The sequence below is a fragment of the Neltuma alba genome, unplaced genomic scaffold (genome assembly GCF_004799145.2).
Source record: "Neltuma alba isolate B1F8T4 unplaced genomic scaffold, ASM479914v2 tig00004377_pilon, whole genome shotgun sequence".
Classification (NCBI taxonomy): domain Eukaryota; kingdom Viridiplantae; phylum Streptophyta; class Magnoliopsida; order Fabales; family Fabaceae; genus Neltuma; species Neltuma alba.
In genome coordinates, this window is record NW_021633681.1 from 372061 (window position 1) to 385167 (window position 13107).

At 33.8% G+C, this 13107-nt stretch overlaps 1 protein-coding gene across 1 annotated transcript; it reads left to right on the top strand.

The window, feature by feature from the left end:
• Positions 1 to 426: 426 nt before the first annotated feature.
• On the top strand, positions 427 to 12413 carry LOC114744530 (cysteine-rich receptor-like protein kinase 7). The gene is made up of 15 exons (XM_028932697.1): positions 427 to 879; positions 1004 to 1205; positions 3296 to 3411; positions 3518 to 3728; positions 3871 to 4108; positions 4216 to 4366; positions 4461 to 4800; positions 9327 to 10163; positions 10355 to 10489; positions 10664 to 10773; positions 10886 to 11096; positions 11245 to 11482; positions 11589 to 11739; positions 11834 to 12159; positions 12294 to 12413. Exons 1-15 carry the CDS (start codon positions 427 to 429, stop codon positions 12397 to 12399), a joined length of 3825 nt encoding a protein of 1274 aa, XP_028788530.1. The 3' UTR covers positions 12400 to 12413.
• The last annotated feature ends 694 nt before the right edge of the window (positions 12414 to 13107 follow it).

The following is a 13107-nucleotide window of genomic DNA, read 5'->3' on the forward strand; positions in this document are numbered from 1 at the left end:
CTAAATTCTAGCTGTCGAGAACCTCTCCTATTCCCTTTTCATTCTCTTCCCTTCTCTTCTTTTTTTAACCGTTAGATTAATATTTTAACAGTTCAGATTTAAATCTTTTTAAAACTATTATTAAAATGTTAAATTATAAAAAATAAATAAATTATAAATTATAAACTATATTAAAATTTAATTTTAATGATTTGTAAGTGCACTAAATGTTTTTTAAATTTTTTTATAAATAGTTTATAAAAAATTAAAATCTAAATTATTGAAATATATAAATCTAACGTTTAAAAAAAAAAAGAAGAGGAAGAAAGAGGATGGAAAGGGAAGAGAAGAGGTTCCGAATCAAAATTCTAGGTGGGTGTATAAATAGGTCGAGCATCATGCTGTGAAACCGCACATTTTATCACCAGAAAATTAAAGATTCACTTCATGGATTCCACTAAGGCGTTCCTGCTCCTTGCTCTTCTAATCTGTTTCATAGCAAGAATCAAAGCACAGGAACCACAGGTGGATTGTTCAGGCCTTACTTACGCCCCAAACAGCACATATCACTCAAATCTCAATCGCTTGCTTTCAACGCTTTCCTCAAACGCCAATAGCATTGGTGGCTTTTACAACACCACCGTCGGAAAAAACGACGACGCCGTCTACGGCCTCTACCTCTGCCGGGGAGACACCACCGTCTCCGCCTGTCAAGCATGTGTTTCCCGGGCAACCAAAGATATCAGGCAATGCCTCAATTCTACCCAAGCCGTGGGTTGGTACGACAAGTGCATGTTACGATACTCCGACGCCGATTTCTTCTCCATAGAGCAAGATGACCCCACTCTCGTCCTCCACAACAGCGGCAACGCATCAGACCCCAAAAGCTTTATGCAACTGGTGATCGATACCATGAATGCGGTGGCCAGAGAAGCGGCGTACGGCGGCGGCGGGGGGAGCAAGAAATTTGCGACGAAAGAAAAAAAACTACAGTTCTTTTCAAACTCTGTACACTATGGCGCAGTGCACACCGGATATATCTAGAGATGACTGTTATAACTGTTTGAGAAGAACAATCGGAGAGTATCCGAATTGCTGTTTTGGGAGGCTAGGGGCAATCGCACGCGCCTTCAGTTGCAACGTAAGGTATGAATTGTACCCCTTTTATGGAGTGATTTCGTCGCTTCCTTCCCCTCGTGTGCCAGAGTCAGCCTTCACTTCCAATGGTAAGCAATCGTAAGGATATCTTCTTGTTTTAAAATATAATAAATCTAAAACAAGAGCATAGTGTGTGATGTTATGAAAATTTAGAAGTGAGTTGATGAGTATCAGCACAAATATGTCCCCTCAATTATTGCTAGAAAATAAACAGCTTTGAAATAGTAGGTGGTCTCACCTCCTGTGAAGAAGATAACACAAGTTTGAATCTCGGAAAGCGCACTTGTTGGCTTAAAGTGACTTAAAGATACTCTGAGTTATACCCAAAAAAAATTATTGCCAGAAAATATAATCAATTGTATGTGCCTAATCTCAAAAAATTAGCCTCTTGAACTTATAAACCTGCTTTTGCTATATGGGTCTCTTTGACCATGCCCCTTTGACTATTTTCAATTAGATGGCACAGGTTGCAACTGCGCATGTGTTAGCGTACAAGTAATATAATTTTTTTTTGGCCTATAGCGATGTATATGAGTTTTTCCTGTCAAAGATCATACTACTTTATGTACTTAATATAAGATCTGAGTAGAGTTTGACTTGAGAAGACTGGTTTTTTTTTTTGTGTGGAGACAAACTAAACTTATAAAACACTTCTGATAGATTTACAATTGATTGATGTGGTGTGACGTGTTGTTTGATTCATAAATTAGTTCATGCAAGTAAATTGCGCGGAATTTTTATCTTTGAAATATACATAAAATTTCTTATTGACAAATACTTTATATTTCAGTTTAGTTATAAATTTAAGAAAAGACCCTCGATTTAAAAACTCAAGCGCAAAGAATACGTGTTTAAGTTAATAAAATATTTTTAATTAAAAATTATATAATTTAGATAAAAATCAGAAGAGTGTGTATGTGTGTGACTTAGGCACCGTTTAGATGCACTTGCAAGCCATGGTTTGGAAGCCCAAACCATGGTTTGCACAAAATGCTATCCAAACACCCCCCTCAAAAACTAAAATCATGGTTTTGGAAAAAGCAAAAAATTTTTGCTTTTGGAGAAAAAAGGGAGAGTGTGAGAGCCTATAGGATATGTATCTTGTTATTTTTTTTATAAACATATTTTTTTATAAACATATTTAATCTTATATTTTATAAATATATATACATATTAATTATTTATTAATTATATTATCTTATGTATTATTAATTATGTTAATAAAAAATATATTATTAACAATTTTATTCCTCTAAATTAAAATATATCATAAAATCTATTTTTTCTGTAATTATCATATTAACTTATTTCTTTTTTTTAGTAATTTGTATATATAAAAAATGCTTCTGATAACAACTATCCAAACACTCTCACTTCTCAAAATCACTTTTTCATAAAATCTATTCTTTCCAGAATCTATTCTCCAGAATCACTTTTCCAAACCACGGTTTGGTTTCATCCAAACACACCCTTAGTTTTTTTATTTATTCAGATAAGGGCAAGATTTCGGGTAGGACAGTTATCGCCATAGTGGTTCAAACCGCGATAGCCATATTGCAAGCCTCGTTCTGCTTCTTGTGCCTTAGGTGGTGGAGAGCAAGGAAGAATGCTTCAGTTCCTAAAACTAGTATGGGATCAGCTTTCATGTTTAGACAAACGTTCAATTTTCATTTTAATTAATTAAAGTTTAATTACATGCAAGTAATAAATTAAAGTTTCCATTCCTAACGAATAACACTTCTTCCGATTTTATGCAAGTAACATTCTCTTACATCAGGCTGGTTTTGTGTATGAGCAAAACTTTGTATTTGTCTGAAAATTTAATACACTTTTTTCATTTTTACCTAATTAATTAAATATATATCTTGTCTCTTTTTTTTTTTTTTCTCTCCACTCATTCTCTCTCATCTTTTTCCTCACCCATTCTCTCTCACTTGCTATCTTCATAATCATGAGGGTATATTTGAAAGGAAAATTATACCTCTTACGTATTTATTGATTTTAATTAATTCTAACCCACATTTTGATCTACAATTAATGAACTAACACTTCTCAATTGACCATTGAAATTAAACATACAATGTTTGTACTTCAAATAACTATAGAGAGCAAGAAAGTCCTGGGAAATTGAGCAATTTTTGTGTGTTGGGTCATGTAGGTGAGACTTCAAGTGTAGAGTCTCTACATTTTGATTTGGATACCATCAAATCAGCCACAAACGACCTCTCCCCCGACAATAAACTAGGCCAAGGTGGGTATGGCGAGGTGTACAAGGTATAAAATTTTATTTTTCTGATGTATATATCCCAAGCACTCTCAAAATCATAAAACTAATTTTTTTTTACAAATAATTTTTAATATTTGGTTATTTCATATGCAGGGCATTTTACCTGGTGGACAGGAGTTAGCTGTGAAGAGATTATCAAGTAGTTCCAAACAAGGTGTACTAGAATTTAAGAATGAAGTAGTTACAATGGCAAAACTACACCATAGAAATCTTGTAACGTTTCTTGGATTTTGTTTGGATGAAGAAGAAAAGATACTCATATATGAATTTTTGCCCAACAAAAGCTTGGATAATTTTTTGTTTGGTAAGTTATGCAGAATTATTTTTTGCAATCAATTATGGATCCGGTCTTATAATTTTTATTAACAATTTGTTCGAACTTGAGTAGGGATGTGAATTTAACCTTTTATATTATTATTTAAATTTGCATCTTATTAACCATATAGGACTGGAAAACAAAACTAAATTGAATTGGTCAAATCGATACAAGATTATTGAAGGCATTGCAAGGGGAATACTTTATCTTCATGAAGATTCTCAATTGAAAATCATACATCATGATCTCAAATCTAGCAATATATTGTTGGATGAAGGTCTAAATCCAAAAATATCTGATTTTGGTATGGCTAGAATTTTTGGAACTGATCAAACTCAAGCCAGCACTAGTAAAGTTGTTGGCACATTGTAAGTTACTTAAATAAACAGTTTTGTATTATTATATTTTTTGTATCATAATTATAATGAATTCGGCAAAAGATAATATTTACCATGTAGTGTGTGCTATTTTGTAGTGGCTATATCGCTCCTGAATATGCAATGCATGGTCATATTTCAGTGAAATCTGATATATACAGTTTTGGTGTCCTAATCCTGGAGATCATCAGTGGCAAGAAGAATACATCTTTCCATGCAACAAATTATGCTGAAAACTTGCCAACCTATGCAAGTATCTTAGCAAAGCTAAGTAACTAAACTCAAATGGTAACTAGAGAGATCAAAATTTTAAAAACTTGGTTATATATTATCGGATTTGCAGGCCTGGAAACTCTGGAGGGAAGGGACACCATTAGAATTGCTGGATCCTAGTGTAAGACAATCTTGTTCAAGCAATGAAGTTATTAAATGCATCCATATAAGCTTTTTGTGTATCCAAGAAAATCCAGCTCTAAGACCTGATACACAATTTATTATGGTGATGCTAAATAGTCATTCCGTCACCCTGCCAGATCCTCAGGAGCCAGCATTTTTGTTTGATCGCCGCCATAGAACAGATTCAAACAACAGTCTAGCAATTTCCGAGGATAGCTCGGATCAATCTAAAAATAAGTCTATGCAACCATCTGTGGATGAAGATCCAATTTCTGACATGCATCCTCGTTGGTACCTTTGTTCACCCCAACTACGTACTCAACTTGGTAGTGTGTCAAATAGGTGTAGATGTGTCGCATCATCATGAATTAAAGCACGTTATTTGTGTAAGTAGTCAATGATGTTTCTGTATGGATGATTGCCAAAGCATTCATGGCACAGATTATATTTGAGCAGCCGTATGTATTATAAACGCTGAAATTCATATGGCAAAATATTAATGTTTGGGTTTCAAATCCAAAAAAAAAAAAATATTTGAGCAGCCGTATGTATTATAAACGCTGAAATTCATATGGCAAAATATTAATGTTTGGGTTTCAAATCCAAAAAACAAAAAATCTTTGGACACTTCACACGTCTCCACTGAAAGGACACTTCACTCGTCTTCATGTCTCTGTCATCCAATCCCCACCTTAATTTGCTGACACATGCATGTGGAATATATTTGTGATATTTTTTAGGGTTTTGAAATTTGAGTTTCAAATCCCTTATTTCTGTTGTTCTTACTCAAGGTGTTAATTTTCTAAACCAGGAAAGTAAAACTTGCTTTTGAAATAGATTTAAAAGGAAAAACAAAGAAACGAAGTGAATCAAAACAGAGGAAATAGATTATCTACCTTCTTACTCATTATTTGTTGTTTCTTTTTCCACTTGAGAGATTTTTTTTCTTTATATATATATATATATATATATATATATATATAACCATTTGATTGGATCTGCAGATTCGAACATTGTTGGATTTAACTGGAGCTAGGTAGGTCTATCAAAGATGTTTTTTGTATTCTGACAAACTGAAACCTGAGTCCTCGTGTTTAAGCAGCCAAAACCCTTTTTACCAGAAGCAACGCCCGTTAGTACTTGAGAGAAATTTCTCCTGCCGTATAATATAAATTAATTATAGAAAAGTTCTACGCTAATTTCTTTGGAAGTCGATGACTACCTCTTACAAATTTTGAATGAAATTACATAAGGTTTTATGACTTTTATTTAAATCACACGGCGGTTCTTATTTTAACATATATATTTACATCAGTTCCTTTCTTTTAGAAAATGCAATCCCAAATGTCCTTGATTAGCTTTTCAATTTGAACTAAAAAGTATGCATTCAAAATCAGAGAAATTATTTATTAAAAATTAAAACTAAATTAAAAAGTATGAGTGTCCGTGTTGGAAGAACTTTATTATTAATACTGTATGTGCAATGAATTTTCAACATTCACTGTGCGCCTGACTTCTTCAGCAGGTGGACCCGAGGTCGGCAAAGTAGGCCTCGCTGTCTCCCTGGGATGAAATGGTTTGTTGTCCCATATGAACTCGATCTTAATTATTCTAACCACGTGATTAACCTTCGGGAGAGACTATATATAGATAGTAATCTCAAGACCTAATTAATTAGTTAGAATAAATTAAAAATGTTACTTAAATTAGTTAATATGATTTTTTTTAAAATACTATAAGCATCGTTTTAATTCTATTCCTCCCTTTCTTTCCTACTTAATTATTATTGATGGAGTGAATATTAATAATAAGTTTAATTTAAAAAAATTAATAAATATATGAAATATGTTTTACGTATTAGATCAATGTTAACTTCCCAATTAGCTAGGACCAAATTAATAAGTTATTTACAGATGACAATTTTAAATATCTGTTAATTATCTTACATCGAGATCTTCCTCTAAAACCAAAATGTGTAATAATTGAAGTGGTCGTGAGAAAAATAATTTATCTTATTTAACACAGACAAATAAAAAACAAAGGAATTTAATTATCATGCCTGTCGCAAATACAATACTCTAAAAGTTTCTTATATAAGAGAGTGAAATTTTCGTCTTCCTCAGTTCCTTTGTTTTAGTACTGAATTCCTAGTATGAGTCGACAGTGGATGAGATCCGTGATGTCAAAAACATGGACACTGATATTTATTCATGGAAACTGTTACTTAACGGAGCTTTTTAATTACCGTACAAAGAGATTTCTACCGAAAATATATGGTTTGAATTGGATGGAGGAAAAAAGTTAGGGGAAAAAAGAACATTCAGAAAGAAAACTCCTAAAAACTTTTCTTTCTATTTTTCTTCCGGCCTCAATCAAGGATAAAAGTAAATAAGTATATGGGTATGTGGCTTGGCGCCTTTGAAGGGGTAAAGATTACCCGGAAAGAAGAGTCCAACAAATAAAGACTCGGAAAAATTGGTCTTCATTTTTCACATATACCTCTAATCCTTAATATAAAATCATATTTGACTTTTATTTTGATTTTAAATATAAGACCCTAATCCTTTTTATCTCTCATATTTATATATTTTTTCAAGATAGTCTTCCTAATAATAGTCGTTTTAGCCAATACATTTGATTAGCAAGGATATTTTGGAAAAGACAACATTTGTTTATTACAAATAACTAACTTAAGTTATTTTCTTAATCTATTCAAATTAGTCAACTAACTCTTATATTTAGGATGGGGGTAATATATACACAAACATATATATATGTATAATGTGGGCTCCAAATTTAAATAAATCAAAATTTGTTGGCGCATGTTCAATATATGTGTTATGTAGACCTAATAAAACGGGTTGGGGTGCAGATACAGGACAGAATACAGCGATGCGGGTTGAAATAGCCCACACCTTGGCCAGTCTGTTTTTTTTTTTAAAATGTAATATTCTCTCTCTCTTTTCTAATTTTGAAAAAAATAATTAACAAAACATCAAAAAGATGAAGATTATAGCACAACAAAAAACTACTCTTCCAATCTTAAATATAAAACTCTTATATATATCAGTATAAGGGTTTTATATTTAGAACCGGAAGAGTATATTTGCATGTACTAGTGCTAGCTTATCGGAAATTTTCTGCAAAATAAGACGAAGATTGGTCACTGCTCAGCTATGCGACATTAATCATTCATATAATCTCTTTTTTCTTTTGCTCTTTAACCACCATTTCCTATCCATTCCTTAGTGTTTTACAGTGGCACGATCCTGTTCTTCTACGCATTGAATACCTTTTAACTTTAGTAAATTGCTTATTATATTATATGGGTACTTGAGCAGTGGGTTGGAATAAGATAATATGATGTGAAAATTAACTTATGAGAAAAAAAAAAAAGGCTAACACACCAACCAACTAGTTAGCCCGTGGTTGGGGCTCAAAGCAGTATGGGCTAAAATAGCCCGCACCTTTACGAGTTGGTATTTTGTCAATCTAAACCTGTCATTTTTGGTGAGCTAATGGGTTGGGCTCACATCTAAGCTAATATTTATTTTTTAATGTTTAATCTGATATGATCTTAATTAATCTATACCGATCAAAGCAAACTGCCTGTGCAATATTGCATGGGCTTCAGAATTTTAAAAAGTTTTATGGCTATTAATTAAATCATTCTCTAAAATAAAGAAATGCAGTCTAACATAAACCATATTTTGACTTTAAACCAAAAAAAAAAACATAAGCTAAATTTTCTGTGTGTTTGGTTAACCCGCCGGGTTCACTAGTCTGGACCAATTCAACGCTAGGTAAAACCCCATATCCAAACTGATGACTTGGCCAGTTGGCCAATTGAACCAATCAATCCACTTCGATTTTTGATCACATAGTATTCTTCTAGTCTTAAATATAAAACTCATTTTATATTATAAATTATATTATAAAATAGGTTTTATATTCAATGAAGATTAATTAATTCCCACTACTTTTAGTTTAGAAAAGAAAATTAAAAAAAAATCGATCCTTATAAGAAGGGGTTTTCACTTGATTGGACTTTTGGCCCCAGAAAAGTTGGTCCTAATGGTAATAGTAATACTCCTCCGGTCCTAATTATAAGACCCAATTGACTTATTTGAGGAGATTAAGGAAGTAAGTTAAGTTGGTTATTTATAATAAATAAGTGTTGTCATTCCTAAAATATCCTTGCTAATTAAGTATATTGGCTAAAACTATCATTATTAGAAGGATTATCTTGGAAAAAAATACATAAATATAAGAGACAAAATGGATTGGGGTCTTATAATTAGGACCAAATAAAAAGTCAAATGGGGTCTTATAATAAGGACAGGAGGAGTAATAATAATTGGAAGCTACTCTCTTCGTCAGTTCCACATTTAGGGAATTTTTTTAGAAGGTGCCTTATAGTTATTAGTCATTTTGTAAATTTGTTGGAGCATTAAACACCTTTTCAATATATGCCCTAGATATATACATATATATATTATTAGAAATTGTGATATAGAAGTAGTAAGGAATGATAAATATATATAATGAGGTTGAGTGTGATTAATAAAGATAATATTAAAAATTAATTTAATTTTATGAAAATTTTAGTCCTTTAAATTGGTTGGGAGGATGTGAGTCCAAACAAAAAAAAACTTGGTTGGGAGGATGGGAGGATAATTGATGGGTATACATACAAGTCAAGCACGCAGCCGACACCCACGACTACGACGCGGCGCCGCCTCGTCCACATGTATCTTAGTCAACGGTTTCCAAATTCAAAGTCTTTCACATTAAGGTGTATAAATGAGTCCAGTATTATGTCCCAAGCGTGAAACCGCACATTTCATCACCAGAAAATTGATGATTCACTTCATGGATTCTCTTAAGGCCTTCCTGCTCCTTGCTCTTCTAGTCTTCTTCTTCATTGCTAGAATGAAAGCACAGACGCCACAGGTGGATTGTTCAGGCCCTACTTATGCCCCTAACAGCACATATCACTCAAATCTCAATCGCTTACTCTCAAATCTTTCCTCAAACGCCAGTCGTAGCGATGGCTTTTACAACACCACCGTCGGACAAAATGGCGACGCTGTCTACGGCCTCTACCTCTGCCGCGGAGACACCGCCGTCTCCGCCTGTCAAGCATGTGTTTCCCAGGCAACCAAAGATATCAGGCAATGCCTCAATTATACACGAGCCGTGGGTTGGTACGAAAAGTGCACGTTACGATACTCCGACGCCGATTTCTTCTCCATAGAGCAAGATGACCCCACTCGCGTCCTCTACAACAACGGCAATGCAGCAGACCCCAAAAGCTTCATGCAACTGGTGATTGATACCATGAATGTGGTGGCGAAAGAAGCGGCGTACGGCGGCAGCGGGAGCAAGAAATATGCGACGAGAGAACAAAACTACAGTTCTTTTCAAACTCTGTATACTATGGCGCAGTGCACGCCGGATATATCTAGAGATGACTGTTATAACTGTTTGAGAAGAACAATCGGAGAGTATCCGAATTGCTGTTTTGGGAGGTTAGGGGCCATAGCTCGCGCCTACAGTTGCAACGTAAGGTATGAATTGTACCCCTTTTATGGAGTGACTTCGTCGCTTCCTTCCCCTCGTGTGCCAGAGTCAGCCTTCGCTTCCAATGGTAAGCAATCGCAATATGGATATCTTCTAGTTTACCATAGATCAGACACAAGAACGCAACGTATATGTTATGAAAAGACCGTCGATTTAAAAGCAAAAGTGTTATTTCTTAAAAATTGTATAATATAACAAAAATCAGAAGAGCGTGTGCGTGTGGGACTTAATTAGTTTTTTTTTTCCTTATTTATTCAGATAAAAGCAAGATTTCGGCAGTGGCAATTATTGCCATAGTGGTTCAGTCGGCGATATTCATATTGCAAGTCTCGCTCTGCTTCTTGTGCCTTAGATGGTGGAGAGCCAGGAAGAATGCTTCACTTCCTAAAACTGGTATGGGATTAGCTTTCCCTTGATGAAAAATATCAGAAATTTGCAACAATTAAAGAACTAATGGTTCTTAATTGCGCATTCAGATTAAAGGCATAATGTTTGGACTTCAAATCGCTAGAGTGCTAGAAAGTCTTGGGCAATTGATCAATATTTTTTTTGTGTTGGGTTATGCAGCTGAGATTTCAGAGTCACTACATTTTGATTTGGATAGCATCAAAACAGCAACAAACGACTTCTGCCCCGACAATAAACTTGGTCAAGGAGGATATGGGGAGGTGTACAAGGTATACAATACTGCTTTCCTGATGGATATCGCAAGCATGCGCTCTCCAAATCATAAAATTATTATTTGTTTGTAAATAGATTTTAACGGTCTGTTATTTTAAATGTATGCAGGGCATTTTACCAGGTGGACAAGAGTTAGCTGTGAAGAGATTATCAAATAGTTCCAAACAAGGTGTACTAGAATTTAAGAATGAAGTAGTTACCATGGCAAAGCTTCAACATAGAAATCTCGTCAGGTTTCTCGGATTTTGTTTAGAAGAGGAAGAAAAGATACTCGTTTATGAATATTTGTCCAACAAAAGCTTGGATAATTTTTTGTTTGGTAAGTTATGCAGTATTGGCTTTTGCATTTAGGTGCACATGTGATTGCTCATCCAGTCAAATAACGTTTACTAATTTGTTTGAATATGAGTAGGGATGTGAATCTAACTTTTTCTTTTATTGTTTAAATTTGCTTCTTAACTGTACAGAGGCAGAAAACAAAGGTAAATTGAATTGGTCAAATCGATACAATATTATTGAAGGGATTGCGAGGGGGATAAGTTATCTTCATGAAGATTCTCAACTCAAAATTATACACCGCGATCTCAAATCTAGTAATGTATTGTTGGATGAAGATTTGAATCCAAAAATATCTGATTTTGGAATGGCTAGAATTTTCCAAGCTGATCAAACCCATGCCGACACAAGTAAAGTTGTTGGTACATTGTAAGTCACTTCAACCAACATTTTCATATTATGTCTTATTGTATCATAATTTATAATGAACTACATGAAAAGAGATTATTTATCATGTGAAGATGCTATTTTGTAGCGGTTACATTGCTCCTGAATATGCAATGCATGGTCATATTTCAGTCAAATCTGATATATATAGTTTTGGCATCCTAATCCTGGAGATCATCAGCGGCAAGAAGAATACATCTTTCTATGCGTCAAATTATGCTGAAAACCTCGCAACCTATGTAAGTACATTATCAAAGCAAATAAACTCAAATGGTAGCTAGCAAGAGAAATAAAAAATCTAAACAAATTGATTATATATTATTGCATTTGCAGGCCTGGAAACTCTGGAGGGAAGGAGCACCATTGGAATTGCTGGATCCTAGTCTAAGAAATTCATGTCCAGGAAATGAAGTTATTAAATGCATTCATATAAGCTTGTTGTGTATCCAGGAAAATCCAGCTCTGAGACCAACGATACAATTTATTATGGTGATGCTAGGTAGTCACTCCGTCACCCTGCCAGATCCTCAGCAGCCAGCTTTTTTGTTTAATTGCCATAGAACAGATTCAAACAATCAGGCAAGCTTTGAGAACAGCTCGGATCAATCTACAGGCAGGTCTATGCAAAGATCTGTGGATGAAGATCCAATTTCTGACATGTATCCTCGTTAGTACTACCTAACACGTTATTTCCCTTCTAAGAGGAGGATTAATGTTGTGTGGTTTGTATTCAAATTTCAAAATCTTCGAACCCAAACAATCATTGTTCACCTTACATTTGCATTGGAAGCAGACATGTCACGTCGTCTTCAGGTCCCTGTCATATCCTCAATTTGCTGACACTTTGCATGTGGGGTATATTTACTGTTTGTGATATTTTTGAAAGTTTTGGAATTTGAGTTTCAATTCCCTATTTCTATTCTTAATCATGGTGTTAATTTTCTAAACTAAGGGGTAAAATTTAATTCCTTTTGATTTAAAAGGGAAAAACTAATGAAATGAATCAAAATAGAGGAAATTAATTATGTAACTTTCTTGCTCATTATTCGACATTTCTCTTTCCACCTGAGAGGTATTTCTCGTCATATAGTAGTTGAAATTAATTATAGAGAAGTTTCGCACTAGCTAATTTCTTCAAAGTCGATGACTACCTCTGACGAATTTTGAAAGAAATTACATAAAATTTTATTAATTCTATTCAAATCATACTACAGTTCATATTTTAATATATATTTATATATACACCGATTCCTCTCTTAAAAAAGTATGAATTCGAGGTAAGAGAAATTATTTATTAAAAATCAAAATCAAATTAAAAAGTATAAACGTGGTTTTTTTTTTTTGGGAAAATTTCGTTCAAGGACTGCAGTACAAAATTAATTTCAAAGAGCCCTCAAAACTTTCTGAAATTTCACTACAGGATCAAGGAGGCAAACTGATATTAACTCTACAAAGAAAATGACCCTATTGCCCCTCATGTGAAAAAGTGTGGGAGAGCCCATTTGCAAGTGAGACTAGACAATTTGTAATATGCATATATATATTTACAACTGAAATTAATCTATTTACATGTCATTTCCTTCACCTGAATAATATGTTTGAGTGAA